The sequence below is a fragment of the Danio rerio genome, chromosome 24 (genome assembly GCF_049306965.1).
Source record: "Danio rerio strain Tuebingen ecotype United States chromosome 24, GRCz12tu, whole genome shotgun sequence".
Classification (NCBI taxonomy): domain Eukaryota; kingdom Metazoa; phylum Chordata; class Actinopteri; order Cypriniformes; family Danionidae; genus Danio; species Danio rerio.
In genome coordinates this window covers 45577501-45599965 of record NC_133199.1, presented here as the reverse complement: position 1 = coordinate 45599965, position 22465 = coordinate 45577501, and the positions used below count along the sequence as shown (strand labels likewise).

The window sequence follows — 22465 nt, the reverse complement described above, 5'->3', positions numbered from 1 at the left end:
AAAGCAAAAAGCTAAACAAAAATGACACAAAAAACTAAACAAAAACAAAAAAAAACCCAAAACACAAAAACTAAACAAAATAAAAAACTAAACAAAAAACACAAAACAAAATAAAACAAACAACAACACAAAAAAGAAAACATAAAAACAAAACAAAAACACAAAAACAAAACAAAAAATGAAACTACAAAAAAAACAAAAAAAACAAATAAAACATAAAAACAAAACAAAAAACTAAACAAAAAACAATGTAAAATCTAAAATCTAAATTTTAAAAAAACAAAACAAAACAAAAATCAACAAAAAACAAAAACCCTAAACAAAATCTAAACAAAAAAACTAAACAAAAAAACACAAAAACAAAACACTAAAACAAAAAAAACAAAAGAGAAAACATAAAACCCAAAAAATAAACTAAACAAAAAACTAAACAAAAAAACACAAAATCTAAATTTTTAAAATCCATAACAAAACAAAAAACAACAAAAAACACTAAACAGAAACTAAGCAAAAAAAAAAAAAAAAACACAAAAACAAAACAAAAAACTAAACAAAAACAAAACAAAAAAAACTAAACAAAACAAAAGAAAAACACAAAAACAAAACAAAAATACACAAAATAAAATAAAACAAAACAAAATCAAAACAAAAAACTTTTAAAAAGTTTTTTTTTTTTAAAGTTTATTACCCAACCCTGTGAGTGACGTGTGTGTGTGTGTGTGCGTGTGTGTGTGTGTTTTAGTACCTTGCACACACACTCCATACAGGGATCGGTGTTGTGGCTCCCATCCAGGCTACACTCGCAGCGAGAACACACCGGGAAATCTCTGAAGCCGAACGCACAGCGGTCACACTTCTCTCCCGCAAAACCCTCCTTACACACACACTGACCTGGAGACAGACCTGCACGACACAAACAACATCACACACTGCACACACACACTCATGCTGAATCTGCAGAAACAGATGGCGATACTCTACCTGCGTCTGGGTTTGCGTGATTATCATCTCTGATGCACACAGGACTCACTGAACCCCTCATATCACACTGACACTCCACACACGGCTCTTCTGCATACGGAGACACCTGAAACACACACACACACACACACACACACACACACACACACACACACATATGAGCAGCTGAATCCAGCACTTCTGGAGCTGAAAGCCATCTTGAACATCCTGAAAAGCTCAGATATGTAACCTCTGAAAATTACTGAGTTTTGTAATATGTGTGAGGCTTTGTGATAAATGGAGCTGTTGAACAGAAGTTGTGCGATTGGTGTTTGGTGTTTAGATTTCATATTTTTTATTAATGATGATGAAGATTATTATTATTCCCCCACCTAAATCTGACAGGGGTAAGTTTTGGGTAATGGCGTTCGATTTATTGTAAACACTTGCTATTTCCGCCTGTAACACTCACCTGGTGGGGTCTGTAGTATCCGTCCGCACAGGTCTCACAGTTCACTCCCGCTGTATTGTGTCTGCAGTTCACACACACTCCTCCTCCTGTGAACTGGCCGTGTGTGTTCATGCTCAGCTTCAGATCCGCCACCGTCTGGTTGTAGAAACAGTCGTCGGCTTTGTTGTGACAATTACACTCTGGTAAACGAGAGAGAGCACACACATATGAGCTCGTAGAATCAATATGTTAGTTTGGATTTCATGTGCACTTCAAAGGTCCTGTGATGTTGTGAATATGGCTGTTTAACATTTTCATTTTAGCAATTCCGGTTGTTGTAAGCATTTAGCAGAAAATGGCATGATTTACTATAGCTTTTAGACCTAGGGCGCTGTCATCTTGGAATATGGCTGTCTTACGTCACAGGGTTGGTTCCGTTCCCTCAGCTGAACAGATACAGTGGAAGTAATGGACTGAACACGGAGACTATCAAGCCTAACTTAACCCAATGCGTGACGTTGTGGACGGGGAGCTACTGCAAATACAAGCATCAGATGTGTGTCTAATATACATATATAGATAAATATATATATAAAAATAACTGACCGACAAAAACTAAGATAAAATTGTATGAAACGAAATTCGTTCTAAGAATATTTTTCTTCCAACAAAAATATATGAATTGTATATTTTTGTGCGTCCCCATCCGCTACACAACTTTGCAGAATTTGTTTCGCTCCGCAGGAAAAAAGGATTTGATTAATGCTCCACTGTAATTGCTGCTGCACAAACCCCTGTGATATATTGGCTACTTTTTTATAAACTTTTTAATACAAAATTATTATATGCTATAGCCTATCGCCTACTTTAAATAGGTCAACATATGCGATGGTTGTCTCTTCACCGCGGTCGCAGCATGCGTGTCTGTTTATAACTTCTGCCTTCTGTAAAAAAAAAAAGACCTACATTTGACCAGCCTTTTAGCAAAGCCTATATTAATATACTGATATTCTTGTGCCGGTTTGACACGCCGTCACCTGAACTCAGCACGAGGGAGAATGAGAAAAGGAGAAAAGTGCAGCGCTAAGGTAAAATCATATTCTCATGTCATAATCTTTAAAATAAAGACTTGTATTAAAAATATTGAAAAGGGTTTGGGATATAGAAATTACAGCGGTGCGTTAAAAATGCTTATTTTCCATGGAGCGATTGATTTGAGTTAGTAGGTCTGGTTTATTCAAATAAACTTGAAATAAAAATAGCCTATGGCGGTTGCTAAAAAGGATTCAGTCAGTGTTTTCATTTTGTAATTTAAATTTGTAAGTGGAAAATTCTTAGGGCAGGCCTTTTATTCCTTTTATTTAGTTTATTCTGTTTTTCTATATAATCCAGAAAGATTCACGAGCAAAAATAAATAATAAACTAAAAATGGGCGGTGATGACGATAATAACCACATCACTGTAATTGACATCTCATTATGGCGGTATGCGGTTATAGTCGCATTCCTAAATGGCACCCAATCAAACATATCTACAATGCTAAGGAGCATGGTTAGTTATTAAAGCACAGCAATACCACACGAAGAAAGAACAGACTTTAAATGAACAAACAATGTGAGGAGAGCTCCAATATAGTGCACAGGATGTCTAAACAAGTTCCGCCACACAATTACACAATTACACAATTTATCGGCTTAAATATATCGGCTTAATTTAGACATCGGATCGATAACGATAATCTTAAAAATAGCATTTATCGGCCGATAACGATATTGCCGCCGATATAATGTGCATCCCTAATTTTTATATTAGACACACGTCTGATGCTTGTATCTGCACCAGCTCCACCTCCACAACTTCACGCATTGGGTTAAATTAGGCTTGATAGTCTCCGTGTTCAGTCTTTTACCTCCACTGTATCTGTTCAGCTGAGGGAATGGAACCAACCCAATGACGTCAAACACAGCAATATTCCAAGATGACAGCGCCCTAGGTCTAAAAGCTTTAGTAAATCATGCTGTTTTCAGCTAAATGCTTACAATAATTGAGTTTGCTGAATATATATTTTATTATAGCTGAATCCAATGTACAAAATAATGTCAACTTGACTGAGTGCTTTCTTTGTCTTAGTCCCTTTATTAATCGGGGGTCACCACAGCAGAATGAACTGCCAACCCATCCAGCACATGTTTTACGCAAAGGATGCCCTTCCAGCTGCAACCCAACACTGGGAAACATCCATACACACTCCACACAGAAATGTCAATTGACCCAGCCGAGGCTCGAACTAGCGACCGTCTTGCTGTGAGGTGATTGTGCTACCCACTGCACCACCATGACGCCAGTATTTAAATATGTATTTATTTATCACTATCTATCAGTGTATCACCAATGTACTTTTCCTACAGTTATGACCAGTCCATTGTGTCTTACTCTCGCAAGTGTTGCCGTCGGAGAGCGTTCCCGGCTGCCATGGCTCCTGATGGTATCCAGGACAACACTCATTACAGCTCTCACCACAAGTGTTGTGTTCACACACACACTGCAGCTTCTGCGGAGACAGCAGACAAGAGAATGAGACACACACACACACACACACATGCACAAACAAAAACATGCACGAACATTCTAACACACACACACCAACACTCATATACACATACATCCAAATACATACACTCATGCACAAACATGCACACACACACACACACACACACACACACACACACACACACACCAACACACGCACACACACACACACACATAAACTCATATATATACACACACACACCCAAACTCACACTCAGAATTATGCCATTTTGATAAATGCAAAGTAATATTTAAAATTTCCATAGACTCCCACAGTGTGGAAACAAACAAAAATAAAAAAATAAAACTCAAATATATCATATACTCGAATATATAACTCATATACAGTTGAAATAATAATAATTCGCCCCCCTGTTTATTTTTTCCCCAGTTTCTGTGTATCAGAGAGCAGATTTCTCCAGCACATTTCTGCACATAATAGTTTTAATAACTCATCTCTAATAACTGATTTATTTTCTCTTTGTCATGATGACAGTAAATAATATTAGACTAGATATTCTTCAAGACACTTCTATACAGCTTAAAGTGACATGTAAAGGCTTCACTAGGGTAATTAGGGTAACTAGGCAGGTTATGGTAATTAGGCAAGTTATTGTATAATGATAGCTTAAAGAGGTTAATAATATTGACCTTAAAATGGTGTTTAAAAAACTAAAAACTGCTTTTATTCTGGGCGAAATAAAACAAATCAGACTTTCTCCAGAAGAACAAATATTATCAGAAATACTGTGAACATTTCCTGAATCTGTTCAACATCATCTGGGTAATATTAAAAATGAAATTCAAAGGGGGCGAATAATTCTGACTGCAACTGTATACAATATAAATTGATTCACTTCATACACATATTACTTTCACTCTGAAATAATAGTAATGCAGTATCATGACTCTTGTCCAAATAAGGGACCACTTAAAAATATGAATACATTTTTTATACCATAAAGGACTCTTTTTAGTTATAAAATAAGCAGAAAAACCATAACACTTTATTGTAAGTCACAATTCACGGCATTAACAAACCATTAACTAACACTACTAGCTTAATAAACTAATTATTAGCAGTTTATTAATCATAGAGGTAGAAGTTGGGTTTAGGTTGTGGTAGGATTAGGAATGCAGAATAAGTTCATCCATTATATCTACTAATGAACAGTTCATATCTTAATAATAGGCATGCAATAATCCAGTAGTTAATAGCATTAATCGTGACTTAAAGGGTCATGAAACAACAAAAAACATGTTTTGAGATGTTGACAGTCATATATGTGTCGGTTAAAAACACTATTAGCACACATATATTTCAGTAAAAAGGTGAAAATTTGGTTGTTTTTGCATTATTTTAAGCAAATGCATTCCTCCGGTTTGAAAATGAATGCTATAGCTGCATCACTGCAGTTGGCAACACAACATGGCGTCTCTCCGAACATTGTAACAGGTAAAAGCAGCCTTTGAAGCTTTATCATGCATATTAATGAAGTTGCACCTCATTCCAACCCGGGCTCATTGTGGAAACGTAGCCCCGCGGACGTTTCTGCGGACCGCGATTTACGTCCCGGGAGGTATGTATTCGAGTGTTTTTTGTTATCGCGGAACCGTATGCGATGGTTCGCGCCCGCGCCGTTCTCGCGCAAAAAGCCGCCGAATCGGCCGACTCGGCCGCCCTTCTCTTCCTCCTCCTCTTTCCCTAAACCCGAGCGACGGTTCGCAAAAGCCGTCCAGAAAAAAAAAAAAGCAAAAGCCCACGTCTTCAATTTCGACCGCGTTTTCGGATCCCACCGCGTTCTCGCCCTTATTTTTCGGATTTCGTTTTTCGTCTTACCTGATTTCCGGAACCTGCTGTTCCCCGGACTCCATCCCGGTCGGCTCCTCCTCCGGGGCCTCCGCTCCGCCGACGCAACGCTGTGAGCTAAGCGGACAAACTGATTGCATCGGGAAAGCCGGCAAGCGCAAAGAGGAGAGGCGGAGCGGCGCCACACCGCCCCGCGGCGTTCGCTCGAAAAAAACTAAACGCGGCCTTTACGTACCTCCGCCCACGTAAATCGCGGTCTCCAGAAACGTCCGCGGGGCTACGTTTCCAGAATGAGGTTGGGTTGCCTCATTCACAATAGAGCACGCTGATTGGTTCAAACCAAGTCTTTGTCATGAATTAATAATGAAGTCTCAAAGACGTCACGTAGTACTTGCCTGTACTGACATCCAGTCTCCACGCTGGAATACACACACAAGGATCTAATCACTCTGACACAGCTTCAACATTCATTTTCAAACCAGAAGAATAAATTTGCTCGAAATAACCCAAAAACAACCAATTTTCACTTTTTTGTTTTTAGCATCGTGAGACACAGATATATATATATGACTGTCAACATGTCAAAAATGTGTTTGGGTGTTTCGCGACCCTTTAAACTTGTTACCAAAGATTATTTTGTATTTATACTTCATTAATGTATTTGTTTGTTTAGAGAGGCGGGGCTAATGGCACACTATAGTTTGATTGGCAGCTTCAGCTCCAATGTGTTGACGGTTACCTTGGTAACAGGGTCCCAGGGGCAGCTCTGGGCGTGGCCATAGCAGATGCACATCCCGCCCACTGAGATGTCCTTGATGGAGTAATAATACTGAAAAACAGACCATAATACAGTTATTCATTCAGAAGATATTAATATACACTATCGTAACCCCCTAAAATAATTTTACAATTAAGAAATTAATAACTAAACTGAACTATAGTAAGAAATTAAATTGAGTATAGTAAGAAAGAGATTAGAAAAAAACAAAGAAACACACATGAAATATTAAAAATATTAAGCACACAGCACAACTTCGATAAGTTTGAACAGCTTTCTTATCACTAATCATTGAAATTGAATTTAGGTATAGTTCCAATTTATTTAAAGAAAGGTATTAAATATTAATGCAGAATATTAAATGAAAATATATCTAGAACTCCACATCTATAATGCTCTTAGTCTATGCTGACATCATCTTCAGCAGCTCAAACACTCTAATGGCTAATGGACAGACGGCTGCTTCTCACTCAGGGCTGCTGCTTATGCTAATGAGATGGAGAGATGGGCACTAGTGGGCGGGGCTTTCCCCCTCTGATGACACGTAGGGAGAATGTCAATCAAAGTGCTTCACTCATCAAGTGAAATAGAGTTAATGTTTATCATGAGAGGCTGGATATATTTACACACTGCTGACACACAACTCCTTATAAACGTGATTTCTGCGTAACAGGTCTTCTTTAAAGCAGTAATGTGGTAAACTGGTACCCGTCGGGTGACGATGGGGTCCACGTCTTTGGGGTCTCGGTAACTGAGGGTCATCAGGTCTGCGTTGAGCGTCCGGATCCTCTGCAGGCGCAGGCGTATAAACCGCGCCGATGTAAACTCCAGCAGCTCCGGTGTCAGATCGTCAGCGCTGGGACGGCCGTTAATCAGAGACGTGTGGATCTGCAGAGAGACTGACACTGTAAAACACCTCACAGAACATGGCTTTGTTTATTTCATGTGCAGTAATATAATAATGTAATAAAATGAAAAAGCATGGTTTAGTCAGCTGTCCATTCAAAATAATATAAAATTTAATTAAATATAAAAACCTGTCCAGTAATAATAAAATAAAATATGCATGGTTAAAAATACAATAAAAATAAAAGCACAGTTTATTCAGCTGCCCAGTAAAAATTAAACAAAATAAAAAAAAGTTTTTTTTTTACAGCTGTCCAGTAAATAAAATATAATTTAATTTAATGTAATATAAAAAAATATAAAAGCAGTTTATTTAGCTATTGAGTAAATAAAATGTAAAAAATAAAAATAAAAATTAAATTAAAAGCATTTTTTATTCAGCTGTCCAGTAAAAAATAAAATGAAATAAAATTAAAAATTAAAAAAATAATAAAATAAATTAAATAAAAATTAAATAAACAATAAAATTTAATAAAAATGTAATATAATTAAAATAAAATAAAATAAAACAAAATAAAATGTATCTTTTACTTCTGATAGTTGCCAAGGAAAATATAATTGAAATTAAACATGATTAATTTTTATTAAAATTATTAATAATTATAACTAAAAATGTAATAAAATTTACTAAAACATAAGCATAAAAAACACAACATTTAAAAAAATATATTAAAATTGATTTAAAAGAGAGCATAAAGCACACACACACACACACACACACACACACACACACACACGCGCGCACGCACACGCACACACACGCGCACACAAACACACACACACACACACACACACACACACACACACACACACACACACACACACACACACACACACACACACACACAGTTTGCTCACCTCTCCATGCTCCAGCGGCACCAGGCGAGAGTAGTACGATGTGCAGATCACCTCGTCGTCTCTCTTGTACGTCGGCGGGCCGATGCGCGGTGTGATGTTGTAGCGCGTCAAACACTCAGTATCGCTAATGGCGTAAAACTGCCACGGCTGGAAGTTCACGCCGTCCAGGGAACGCTCCAGAATCCAGTTTCCAGGTCGAGGAGAGTTTGCTGCTTTAATGATGATGTACGCCACCTGGAACACCTGCAGGACGAACACAATATTAGAGGATACAAATAAATACATTAAATAAAAATGGTGTAAATGTATTTACAGTTCAAGTCAGAACTATTTGCAATATTTATTCTTTGTCAGATATTTCCCAAATGATGTTAAACAGATTCAGAATTTTTCACAGTATTTCCTCTAATATTTGTTCTTCTGGAGAAAGTTTTATTTGTTTTGTTTCAGCTATGAATAAAACAATATAATTAAAGCATAATAGAATAAAAACAATAAAATAAAAGCAGCCTTTATTTTTTATTAATTATTTTAAGTTCAATATTATTCATTTTTCCAATAATTTAACTTAATTATCATAACAATAACTACGGATGCATGCAACAACTATAGATTTTGTTTTAAAAATTAAGTAATAATTTTACACTTAAAATAAATGTCAGAACAATGAATGAATGAATGAATGAATGAATAAATAAATAAATAAATAAGAATAATAAAAAATGTATTTGTCTAATGTAAATCTAGCTACATATTAGGTCTGTGTATCTTTTGTTCATTGGATTTTTATTTTAGAAACAGATTTTGAAAAACAAAAAATAAGTTGTTTTTTGGTTTTCGTTTTAAAATTAACAAATGAATATTGAAACTCAATGTGTTTTTTTTTATTTTCGTTTTTGAATTTAAAAACTAAAATCAATAAAACTGCTTGTTTTTCATGGTGAAAAACGGAAAAGCAAAATTCAAAAATGTTTTGATTTTCATTTTTTATTTCAAATAACAAATAATAAAATCACCAGAAAACAACAGATACTAACAGATAAACAAGACTCAGCAGTGAGAGTGTCAAGGTGAGCCGTATATATGCGTGTAGTCCATGAGCAGCATTAGCTGTGGGATTGTAATCAATGGAGACTTGGAGCAGGTGTGTGTGTGAGTTGCATGACCGGATCTTGTAGTCCATATACCAGCAGATTTGTAGTCCTATGTGATATGTGTGTTTACCAGTGATCTGTAAGGATTAGATTGCAGCTGATTGTGCCACAAAGTATGAAGCTGATCAGTCAGTTCTTGACACACGGTTTACGATGCGTTCGGGGCAATGTGCAAGCCATATGCCTCCATTTAAAATAGTAAAGTTGCACGCACAGAAGATGGGATATGCGAATGGCCCTTAGTTAATGGTCACAGCCATAGTTAAAATCAGCCTTTAATCCAGTGTGTGTGGGTATTGTGAACTTTAAACTAGAGCACAGTTGGTGCAACTTTGCAGTAGTTTTCTTTCGTGCAGGAATGCGGTGTTGAGAGCCTTTACTATTAATTAACCGTGACGAATTAAACTGCGGTTAATAATGAAACTGGTTAATCTTTTTACTTTTACATGAGACTGAACAATGCTGTGAACATGAGACTGATGTCCCTATCTATAACTAAATCTTAAACAATAAATGGAAACCTCACTGAAATATACTCAAAATTATCCTAAAATAAATCGAATATAATCAAATAAAACAACAAATACACACAATTAACCAAACTCTAAAAGATAACACGAAATATTTAAGCTACACTATTGCACAGACACACACATGCACATAAACACACACACACACACACACACTGACACATGCAGACACACATAAACATACATACATGCACACAGACACACATGCACACACACACACACACACACCCACACGCGCGCACACACACACACACACACACACACATACACACACACACACACACACACACACACACACACACACACACACACACACACACACACACACACACACACACACACACACACACATAAAAATCCATCCACAAAATTCTACTTAACCCAAATCCACTAATAAACCTGCACTATAAGATGATGGTGATGCTGTGATTATCTGATGTGTGTGTGTGTGTGTGTGTGTGTTTACTGGATGCTTAGCAATATGAAAATGAAAACACACACACACGCACGCACGCTCACTCCTCTGTGATCAGAGTGTAATGACAGCATCCGTCTCCTTCTGATGCACAAATTTCAGGAAACTCCGCAGTCAAACGTGTGGAAATAAAAGAGATTTTCCCCATTCACTGACATCAAGAAGGACTCCTCTCACACAGACGTTATAATCACTGGACTATTATGGGATTATTATGGTTTGGTTGCTGGGGAAAATAATAACTGCTGAGGAGAGAGTGTGTTGGCTTCTTAAATGAAGCTTAAAAATCACACAATTAAATGTTCAGAGCTATTTTACATGCATTATAATAAAAAGTTAATTAAGATCAAGAATATATTTTTAATATTATTTTTTTTTTCTGTATTTATATAGTGCATTTATCATGTATGGCCATACACCCAAAGCGCTTTACAATCATGAGGGGGGTCTCTCCACACCACCACCACCAGTGTGCAGCTGTACTTGAATGCCACAGGACAACAGCACCAGTGCTTCACCACACATCAACTATAGGTGGAGTGGAGAGACCGTGAAAGAGCCAATTTGGTGGATGGGGATGGTTGAGAGGCCATGATGGGTAAGGGCTAATGGAGGGACTTTGGCCAGGACACCAGGGGTTACACCCCTACTCTTCACCAGAAGTGCCATGGGGTTATTAATGAGCACAGAGAGTCAGATTCTCGGTTTAACATCTCATCTGAAAGACGGCGCCCACTGACAGTATAGAGTCCCCTTCACTATACTGGGGCATTAAGACTCACAGATCACAGGTTGAGCGCCCCCTGCTGGCCTCACTAACATCAATTCCAACAGCAAGCTAGTTTTCTCATGTGGTCTCTCATCCGGATACTGACCAGAATCAGCTGTGCTTAGCTTCAGTGAGTAACCGGTCTTGGGCTGCAGGGTGATACGGCTGAGAGTTTTATTATTGGTTTGTTTATGAGTGCTTCTTTGCATTAGACTTCCCTAACAGCGTTTAATAATGAAATGTATATTAAATTTCAACAATAATTATTAATAATATAATAATTGACAATTAATTTCTGGGAATTAATTGTTTTAGCATATACTATATAATGCATATTTCTAGCATATACCATATTATAATATTACAGTGTTAATATTTGAATGTTAATTCATTACAAATTTAAATCAACTAATTTAAATATTGTTCAATAATGTTAGTATTTTACATTTGCATTACATCTCTCATTATTCTTTATTAATCTTTATTTCAGTTTTAGATTCAGAACTTGACAATATACAGTATATGTAAATATAGTAAATGTTGCTATGGAAACAAGCAAACTTGTAATTAAATTTACTTCTTTTAAATTCATTCATTCATTTTCCTTCGGCTTAGTAACTTTATTTATCAGAGGTCACCACAGCGGAATGAACCGACAACTATTCCAGCATAAGTTTTACACAGCAGATGCCTTTCCAGCTGAAACCCAGTACTGGGAAACACACACACTCATACACTACGGCCAGTGTAGTTGATCAGTTTCCCTATAGCGCATGTGTTTGGACTGTGGGGGAAACCGGAGCACCCGGAGGAAACCCACGCCAACACGGGGAGAACATGCAAACTCCACACAGAAACACCAACTGACCCAACCGAGACTCAAACCAGCAACCTTCTTGCAGTGAGGCCACAGTGCGACACCACTGTGCCACCCTTCATCTTAAACATATAATATAAATATATGCAGCAAATATATTGGTTGTTTCAGAACAAACGCATGAATATATACGCTGATTTCCTCTTTAGAGAGTGCTACTGTGAGTAGGTTTGCTCTGGGGATTGTAATAGTTCAGGAATCTCCTGTTATTTGTGCTTCATCAGCGTCTGAACATCACGCTAGACAAAACCTTCATTGTTTCTGTGGCATCAGTTCCTCAGACATTAAACATTGTGTCGTGTGGAGAAACTCAAGGACGTCTGGAGGATCCGAACAGCAGCAGACTGCAAACATCCAGATAAGACAGATGTGTGTGTGTGTGTGTGTGTGTGAGTAAGAGTCTGTCTGTATGTGTTTGAGCATCTGTATGTATGTTTGTGTGTGTGTGTGTGTGTGTGTGTGTGTGTCTGTCTGTATGTGTATGCGTGAGCGTCTGTATGAGTGTGTGTGTGTTTGAATGTCTGTATGTGTGTGTGTGTGTGAGAGCATCTTTATGTATGTGTGAGAAATATATCTAAATGTGTGCGTGTGTGTGTGTGTGAGTGTTTGTGTGAGTGCATGTGCATGTTTGTGTGCGTGTGAACACACACACACACACACACTCCTGATGGACAAGCAGCATCAACACCATCTGACCAAACACACACAAGCTGGGGTGACATTTGGGGCCATTCACTCCTGCAGTGTGAACACACAAACACACACACACACAGACACACACAGACACACAAACACGCACACACTTCACAGCTGTGTTGATCCTCACACACACATGCACACGAACACACACATGCACACACACACACACACACGCACGCACACACCTGTGAGCAGTAAACAGTGTATGTGTGTGTCGTGTGTGTGTGTGTGTGTTTGCTTGTCGGGGTCTGCATTACTCTGCAGTGTTTTACAGCCTCAGTCAAACACTCCGCTGATGTTTCCATTGTGTTGCTGTCGCAGGAGAGTAAACATCTCTGAACTCTGACCTCTGACCACAATTATTCATTACAAACCAAAGCAGCGTCTGAAATTTGAAACACTGCACCTGTACTGAGACTTTAAATATGTGTAATAGAGGCACTTAATGGTTAAATATTTGCCCTTAAAACTTAATATTGTTTTACACACTCACTGCCCACTTTTTTAGGTACACGGGTCGGACCTCTTTCACCTCCAGATCAGCAAGCTACTGGAAATATTTCTTAGATTTGTCGGCTGCACATCCATAATGCCAATCTCCCGTTCCACCACATCCCAAAGCTGCTCTATTGGATTGAGCTCTGGTGACTGTGGAGGCCATTTGAACATGGCCTGTACTGAACTGTAGCCCATCCGCCTCAAGGTTGGACGTGTTGTGTGTTCAGAGATGCTCTTCTGCAGAGCTCGGTTGTAACGAGTGCTTATTTGAGTTACTGTCGCCTTTCTATCAGCTGGAACCAGTCTGGCCATTCTCCTCTGACCTCATCAACAAGGCATTTGCACCCACAGAACTGCCGCTCACTGGATATTTCCTCTTTGTCGGAGCATTCTCTGTAAAGCCTAGAGATGGTTGTGCGTGAAAATCCCAGTAGATCAGCAGTTTCTGAAATACTCAGAGCAGCCCGTCTGACAGCAACAACCATGCCACGTTCAAAGTCTCTTAAATCCCCTTTCTTCCCCATTCTGATGCTCACTCTGAACTGCAGCAGATCCTCTTGACCATGTCTACATGCCGACATGCAGTGAGCTGCTGCCATGTGATTGGCTGATTAGAAATTTGCATTACAAGCAGTTGGACACGCGTACCTAATAAAGTGGCCGGTGAGTGTACACTTTATTTTTCATGCTTTCATAATTTAATATAAGATATTTCCACATGAATGCATCAAAAGTGCTCAAACACTAAAATGGCCTTTGCTTCATAAAACTGCATCGCCATTATTATTATTTTTAGACACAATTTCTTTCAGTCAAATGTTTTGTGTTTAAATAAGAACTCTAATGAGATTTTTAACCCTCTTATCTCCTCTAATGAACGACACTGAAGCATGAAATGTTTCTTCTGGGTGTTTTTATGCTCTAAACCTCACCTGAGCTCCAGACACCCACCCGTCCCCTCAGGTGTGTGTGTGTGTGTATGTGTGTGTTTGGGGTCCATTAGCATGTGTAATCCTGCACTGTGTCCTGAGGCCCTGTCGGGGTCGTTCCTGCTTTATGTGTGTGTGTGAGTGTGTGTCTATGTGTGTGTGAGTGTGTGTGTTTCCCTTCCCCCTGCGGCCCTCAGTGAATGCAGACAAAGGCCTGACTCATCCTCACTCCAGACGAACATTCAAAGCAGCTTTAACTGCGCCGCAAACTCCAGAAAACAGAGCAGAAACACACCGATTACGGGAACGCGGAGTTTAGCGTCAGCAGAATCAGACACCGCTGCGCTTTTACATGTTTTAAGCTTGTTCAGATTTCTGCGATTTCTGATTGTAATACTGAGGTTTTCAGCACTGACTTTAGATGAGTGCTGGGCAAAGATTAACCATGAATATTAAATCCAAAATAAAACTTAGTTTTGACATAAAATATGTGTGTGTGTGTGTGTGTGTGTGTATATAAATGCACACATGCATGCATATTCATTCATTCATTTTCTTTTCGGCTTAGTCCTTTTATTAATCTGGGGTCGCCACAGTGGAATGAACCGCCAACTTATCCATCATATGTTTTGCACAGAGCCAGCCACCTTCTTACTCTGAGGTGATCGTGCCACCCATTGTGCCATTGTGTTAAAAAAATGTTTATTCATATTTTATATTAAATATATTTATATATACAAATTATATACACACTTAAATATATATGCAGTAAATTTGTTTTGTATAGTTTTTATCTATGTGTTTATCATTATATATATATATATATATATATATATATATATATATATATATATATATATATATATATATATATATATATATATATATATATATATAAAAACTAAGATATATATTATGTCAAAACAAACTTTTATTTTGGATTAATCTTTGCCCTGGGGTCCGTTCTTCGTACGTGGATTACTCAGTTAGCTGGATTTGGATATTGACGATTTGACACGATCCAGGATCGTTTCGTTCTTCAAAGCTGATCCGAGAGTTGTTGTCATGGCAACAGTTCTGCTAGCTCAAACCTGATCGGGAGCAGATTCAATTCATATAAACAGGATTAGATCGGCTCAGTTTAAGCAAATATAATACAGAAAGTATGTACCGAATTCTGATATTTTCTTACAGTAGTCGTTATATACACTTGGGAAAAGAGTAAATATTTTTTAAACTATATATATATATATATAAAGTTATAGTTATTAATAAAATAAATAAAGTTATACATATTAATAAAACTTATGCAATCTGCACTCTCGAAATGAAAGTACAAAGACTGCCACCTGGTGGTGCAAAGAGGAAACTTATTGATATGAACTTTTTAGATCGCTTTAGTACAAATTGTGTATAATAGAATTGCACAATATGTGACTTTTTTAAAGCAATAATACATGTCAGCAGTCATAAACATGTTTTGACAGTTAATATGCCAGTGATTGATGCTTCACAAAAGTTGCAGACGCCTTTACCAATATCAAAATGCTTTTGTAAACAACCAGTTATTCTTTACACCGATTAAAAAACGGCTACTATAATAAAAAAAATATTTTCTAAATGTAGAAATACATTGATATGCATTGAAATACATGATGAATACTCTTGACACATGAAAGTGTAAAGCCTGCAGCTCACAACAAATGTGGAAGGTTATTGCGTCTCATATTTATCAAGCCGTTTACTGCTAATTTGATGTAATTTTGCTCACATGGATAATTGAATATTAATCAGATGATGTCATTACGCAGCTGTGCCGTCAGCCAATCGTTGCATTGCTGATCATGATTTCTAGGATGGATAGATCTGTCCTTCACAACACACGCAGCGATCTCAGATCAGTTTATCCAGACATTCTAATCTGATTCGCAAACTCGTTTGAAGAACCAAATTAGCCAGAGATCAGTTATCAAGATTAAAAGATCCAGGATCTGCCAAATCATCTTAGATCATTTAAGCGAGGTACGAAGAACGGACCCCAGAACTACTTTGGATATATAAATATGATTAAATCAAAGAATATCATGAAAATTACTTTACAGTGCTGTCTAATTTGTTGGCTGACATGAATTTAAAATAATGACAAATGCACCTTTTGATATTCTACAAAAATAGTAAATGCTTTTTTTAATTTAAAGTCATGTAGTTAATAAATATTTAATATACTTATATTGCTTTGCTATTATATAAAGCTTCATTAGTTTAAGTAAAACAAATAATAATAATATTTTTAGTTTTTAGGGCGGCATGGTGGCTCAGTCAGCACAGCGGAATGAACCACCAACTATTCCAGCATATGTTTTACACAGCGGATGCCCTTCCAGCCTCAATCCAGTACTGGAAACACCCATACACACTCATTCACACACACACTATTGCACTACGGCCAGTGTAGTTGATCAGTTCCCCTATAGTGCATGTGTTTGGAGAACATGCAAACTCCACTCAGAAACACCAACTGACCAAGCCAGGACTCCAACTAGCGATCTTCTTGCTGTGCAGCCACAGTGCCAACCACTGAGACAGTCCCTATTTCAGTGTTGGCTTTATTTTTAAATGTTATAAATGCTGAAATATTATTTTATTTCAGTTTCAGCTTTTTTTTTTTGTTCCTGACTTTAGTTTCCCCTGAGATTAATCCTGATCCTGGCCCGTAAGGAATAGTTGTGCGTATTATCATTGCTGGAATGCCGCGGATTGTTTCTAGTTTTGGATTAGTGCGTCTCTTGACCTCTCTAGACAAACACCCTTGTGTTGGGGCCCCTGGGGGGCCTCTAATGGCTCCTCGCGGCTCCTCCATTCACACTCACAGGAAACAAGCGCTAGTGTACAATTAGCACAGCATTCAGGTTAGCGGTGAGACTCAATGGCTGATCTACAATGACGGAGGAGGAGCGGAATGTAAAACCAGCCTCCTTTTACTGAGAAACGGCCCACCGGCGAGATTAAACCAGCTGAAATCACAACCAAAGTCTGCAACACTCTCAACATCTCAATGAGTTCACTCAATGTGTGCTCTTAAGGGCAGCTCACACAAGAATGACAACTCACTAAAACGACCACACCACACTGCAGATAATGCCTTTCTTACTCAGAGTTTATGTCTTGCTTCTAGCCCAAATATCTCGAAAGTTTTAAATCAAGAAGCATTTTCCAGACAACTAATAATTATTGTCCTGTTTTCAGAAATAATGAGTCCGTAAGGTCTGTAAATTTTGGTTAGCTGCTTCAACTGCTACAAAGAAAATGTTGGCACAGAGGTGGAAACCTCCTCATGATCTCTCAATTAAGCTCTGGTTACATCTACTATTGGAAATACTGTATCTGGAACTGTCATCGGCACAGATCAACCATGCTAGACTGGAAGTTCTTACGGTATGGAAAAGCCATACATGGCGAGCCACCGAGCAAACTGGTAACAACAGAAAAGCCATCCACACGGCGGTAAGTGGTCAGCTGTTAGCGCAAGAGGAACAACGTCATACCACCCCGTATTGTTCGTTTTAAAGGCAGCAATACTTACTTCTGGCTACATAAATCGTGATCTATAGTAATATTTATGGGGTACGTTTTCAAAATGAGCCTGTGGCCCTGTTTACACTAGCGCGTTTCAGTTTTGAAACGGAGTTTTAGATCAAAAACGATCTGCGTCCACACTAGCGTTTCACCTAGCGTTTCTGAAGATATCTCCGTTCACACTACGCCATCAAAAACGTATATCACGTGACCATTCGCGCAATCTGGGCATGCGTGTTCTAGTATAAACAGGAAGCATGTGTCTTGCTCGGCATTTGGTTATTGTTAATGCTGGTTGAACAATAAACGCGATGGCAAAGAAAGCAAGAGAGGTATTTCTGTGGACAGACGACGAGGTCGAGTTACTAAACGTAACAAATGAATAACTGCACAATGGCGCCTAAAACAGACAATAGTGCAAACAACGCTGCCATTTCTGTGTATATGTTGTTGTTTACAGTGAAGGCTGGTCTGCTGTCTTCCGGTAAAGCCATGTGTTATAGTCATGTGATAGGGGCTTGACGAATAAGGGAAGGATACGTAATGACACAAAAGCTCCAATAAGGTAGCGAACCTTAGCAGCCCCACCTCCGTTTTCAGATGTCTCCGTTTTCCCTCATCCACACTGAGACGGAGCAGCAGCGTTTCAGAATGAAAACGGCCTCTCCAGCGTTTCCAAAACGCTCCACTTTCGGCGCTCGAAAACTCCGGCGTAGTGTGGACGGATGGCGTAACCGTAGCAAAACTTATGCGTTTTCAAACTAAAACACACTAGTGTAAACAGGGCCTGTGCTTGTCACATGCCATTATGTGTAGCCCCGCCCACAAAGACATCTTATTGGGCCACAAACCCAGAGAGTCCCACCCCCAAAACTCAGCCAAACTTTGATGCATGCTGTACTGTAATACAAAGAGTGGTACCTGTCGCAGGTCCAGCGTGACTGTGACCCAGTGGAACTGACGGCCGTTCTTGATGCTCGGACTCTGCCACCACAGGTTGGTTCCATCAATGGCGTTAGTAATTGGATGTTGCTCTGTTTCAATGCACATAAAACATTAATGACAACAATGACTAAAGATTAAATACATGCTGATGCTTGATTGATGACGTGCACAAACCAGAGTTATTATGATAAATAAAAATGTGACTTGACATTTTGAATACACAATATTAATCATTTAATAATCGATAACGAGAACTGATAATTAAGCCCATTTCAATAATATTGATATTATAATCTGCAGGTAGTGATATTTCATCATCTCAGATTCACTATTTAACAGATACTTTAAAGATATCTATACTACTTTATTGTTGTATATAAAGTCTAACCAGGGACTAAGGCAGCACATTTGGGGATTTGGAGTCTTACATTGGCCACAACTTTCTCTGTGTTTGAGCAAATTTTAGAAAAATGCATTGAAAATGTTCCAAAAAATCAACAGAGGCAACACACTCTAGGCAAGTTGACTCCCCTTTGGTGATGTTGGTGGCTGTCTTGCCCCATTGACTTCTACTATAATCTCATGTTTAGCCCTGACAGCATATAATCATGCATTCTTGATTGTTGCTGGTTGTCTCTGTTGGGAATCAGGACAATTTGTCATTTTTACTGTTGATCATCAGTTGTGGTGCAAAAAAAATCTTACTTTCTGCCTTCTATATAGAGTACAATGTGTGTGTGTGACCTTTGCACTCTTATCTTGATGTATGAGAAACTCACGATTATCCCCTCAGCTCTTAGAAGCAGCCGATTTAAATGTTATCATTGATTGATTGGGAGTTATCAGTGGTTATCAGCTTATAGATATGGGTTAGTAGGGGCCTTCTGTGCCTACTGGTAGGCTCAGAAGGCTGTTATCATCCATCCACATGGTTAATCAGCTATAAATCACATATGGCTGAGGCCGGAAGTTAACGAGAATTATTTTATATAATTTATTAAATTTCCCATTATTTGCATTTTATTAACTTCTACATCTACCCCTACCCCAAACCCAACCCTCATAGTAACATAAAAACAGATGGAGTTTTCTCTTTTAGTATAGCTGATTAACCATGTGGATAGATGATAACAGCCTTTTGAGCCCACCAGTATAGGTGCACTACTATTGGCCCATTTCTATCAGCTGATATACTTCACTCATAGATTAATAGAGCTCAATTATAGCTTAATTATAGCTCAAATGAAAGCTCTTGCCGGTGCTCATACGGTTCTAGCATTCTTTTTACTAAATTATATTCACATATCAAACAGTTGTCGAATGAATCGCGGTGTTTCCATGGCGCAGAAGTGAAAACAATACATTTATGATCAATAAGCAGCCCCAGATAGCACAGACAGCTCATCTCTTACCTTATGCTGTGTGCTTCAGGGCCATTCTCCTCTGTTTTTGAGCTGATGTGCATAAGTAATGCTTTTATATGTCTGACGTGCTCCAAACACAGTGAATTATGTTTGATCAAACAAAAGAATAGTGAAATATGAACACAATGATCGCTCCCTGAGGCTCATACAGCACCTCTCATCAGTTGGAATGCAATAACTTCTGCATAGATTATGGTGGAGACATTTTTCTTTTTTCCTATGATTACAGACATGTGCAGGAACCCCCAACATTACTTACAGCACGCTAGACCACACACAACCTAAAGGTACACTTTCACATTTGAGTTTGTAAAAAAAAAAAAGCGCCTCTTTTATTAGGTGTTTATTATAACACAGACAACATCTACAGTTATTTTAAACACTTTCAATAGTGTCAATAGCAGCAGAGTTTAACTGGTTAATCATCAGTGTGCAGCATTAACCCTGTGTTAACCACTTAAACTCTGCTGCTATTTTGGGATTTCCGCCTGGATTTTGCCTACTCAAATTTAAAAGCTTCCCAAATCCACATGCAGAGGTGTAAATGCAAAAATTTGGTTTCATTTTAAAGAAAACCCTTTGAATTTTCATAAAAAACTATCGAAAGTGTTTAAAATAACTGTACATGTCATCTGTGCTATAATAAACACCTAAGAAAAGAAGCGCTTTTTTTTTTTTTTTTTTACAAACTCAAATTTGAAAGTGTACCTTTAGGTTCTGTGTGGTCTAGCGTGCTGTAAGTAATGTTGGGGGTTCCTGCACATGTCTGTAATCATAGAAAAAAAAAATGTCTCGACCATAATCTATGCTAAAGTTATTGTATTCCAACTGATGAGAGGTGCTGTACAAGCCACAGGGAGCGATCATTGTTTTCATATTTCACTATTCTTTTGTCTGATCAAACTTAATTCACTGTGTTTGGAGCACGTCAGACATATAAAAGCATTACTTATGCACATCAGCTCAAAAACAGAGGAGAATGGCCCTGAAGCGCACAGCATAAGGTGAGAGATGACAGCTGTCTGTGCTATCTGGGGCTGCTTATTGATCATAAATGTATTGTTTTCACTTCTGCACCATGGAAACACCACAATTCATTCAGCAACTGTTTGATATGTGAATATAATTCAGTAAAAAGAATGCTACAACCGTATGAGCACCGGCAAGAGCTTTCATTTGAGCTATAACTTGTACATGTGTAAAAATATGAAAATGAACCAATGTAAAATACCTAGCTCGGGTCTCCAAAATACTGTGCATTTAAGTGTAAATAACATTTATACAGTAAAATAAAAACCAAAGTGATGCATATGTGCATAAAATATAGATTCTACACTTTCAAACGACACCACAGGGGTCTGGTGCAACGCTAGCCCTTTAAATCTGAAAGCGAAAGCCGATGACGTCACAGATCCGGTACCGGGTCCGCAGAGTTTAAGTGGTTAACAGGTAAAATTACACATCGTCCCTCTCAATCCCAAAAGAGAAAACCAGCAGCAGTCAGTAATGCATGATTATATGCAGTCATGGACTTTGCAGTCAATAAATGTGACTATAATGGAAGTCAATGGGGCAAAAACAGCACCAACATCACCAAATCGAACAGCACACAAGGGTTAACTGAACAAAGTGAACACGCCTGATTTACCTTTGGGATTCTGGCTGTTTGCGTCACAGATGCGACACTGCGGGTTGCGGATCCGTCTTCCAGGAACGTGCTCCACCAGTTTGCAGAACATCTCGGGATCGGGATCGCCACAGGTGGCGTTGGTGCTGATTTCGGCATTGCTGGCGAGATTCAAGATTGCAGGAAACAAACCTGAGGACAGATGGAGGATATTTAACGACTCTAATCAATGATAAAGGCATCAGTATTGAGCTTCTCCTGCAACTCGTAAGTGCGCTCGTTTTTGCGTTTGTTTTAGAACTTCCTATTCAGCTTCCTATGTTTAGTCGTGAACACACTTGTTTGTAGAGCAAGTTGTTGATTCCTGCTGTTTATCATTCCTAATCATTTCCTCCATAGCGAGCTGAATCTGAAATTCTAAAGCAAATGCAAAATTGAGAGCACTTAAGAGTTGCAGGATAAGGTCAACACCAGGGCTTTAGATCTCCAGTTTCTCCTTCTATCTTTGAAGCGAGACCCTCATCCATCCTCCCACATGTCTGTGTGCCGCCATTCATGACCACGTCTCGAACAACTGACAAAAGCAGACATCAATTGTCCTGAACTGTCC

General features: G+C 38.4%; 1 protein-coding gene across 2 annotated transcripts in view; it reads right to left on the bottom strand.

The window, feature by feature from the left end:
* Window positions 1–22465, bottom strand: part of lama1 (laminin, alpha 1) — a 95019-nt gene that overhangs the window by 63408 nt on the left and 9146 nt on the right. For both annotated transcript variants that reach the window (XM_073940507.1, NM_001034986.1), the window contains 9 exon segments: window positions 21877–22047; window positions 18781–18893; window positions 8353–8595; window positions 7297–7476; window positions 6550–6639; window positions 3845–3962; window positions 1433–1611; window positions 982–1087; window positions 746–903 (listed from right to left, as the gene is read on the bottom strand). In XM_073940507.1, the coding sequence (XP_073796608.1) occupies window positions 746–903; window positions 982–1087; window positions 1433–1611; window positions 3845–3962; window positions 6550–6639; window positions 7297–7476; window positions 8353–8595; window positions 18781–18893; window positions 21877–22047 (1358 nt within the window).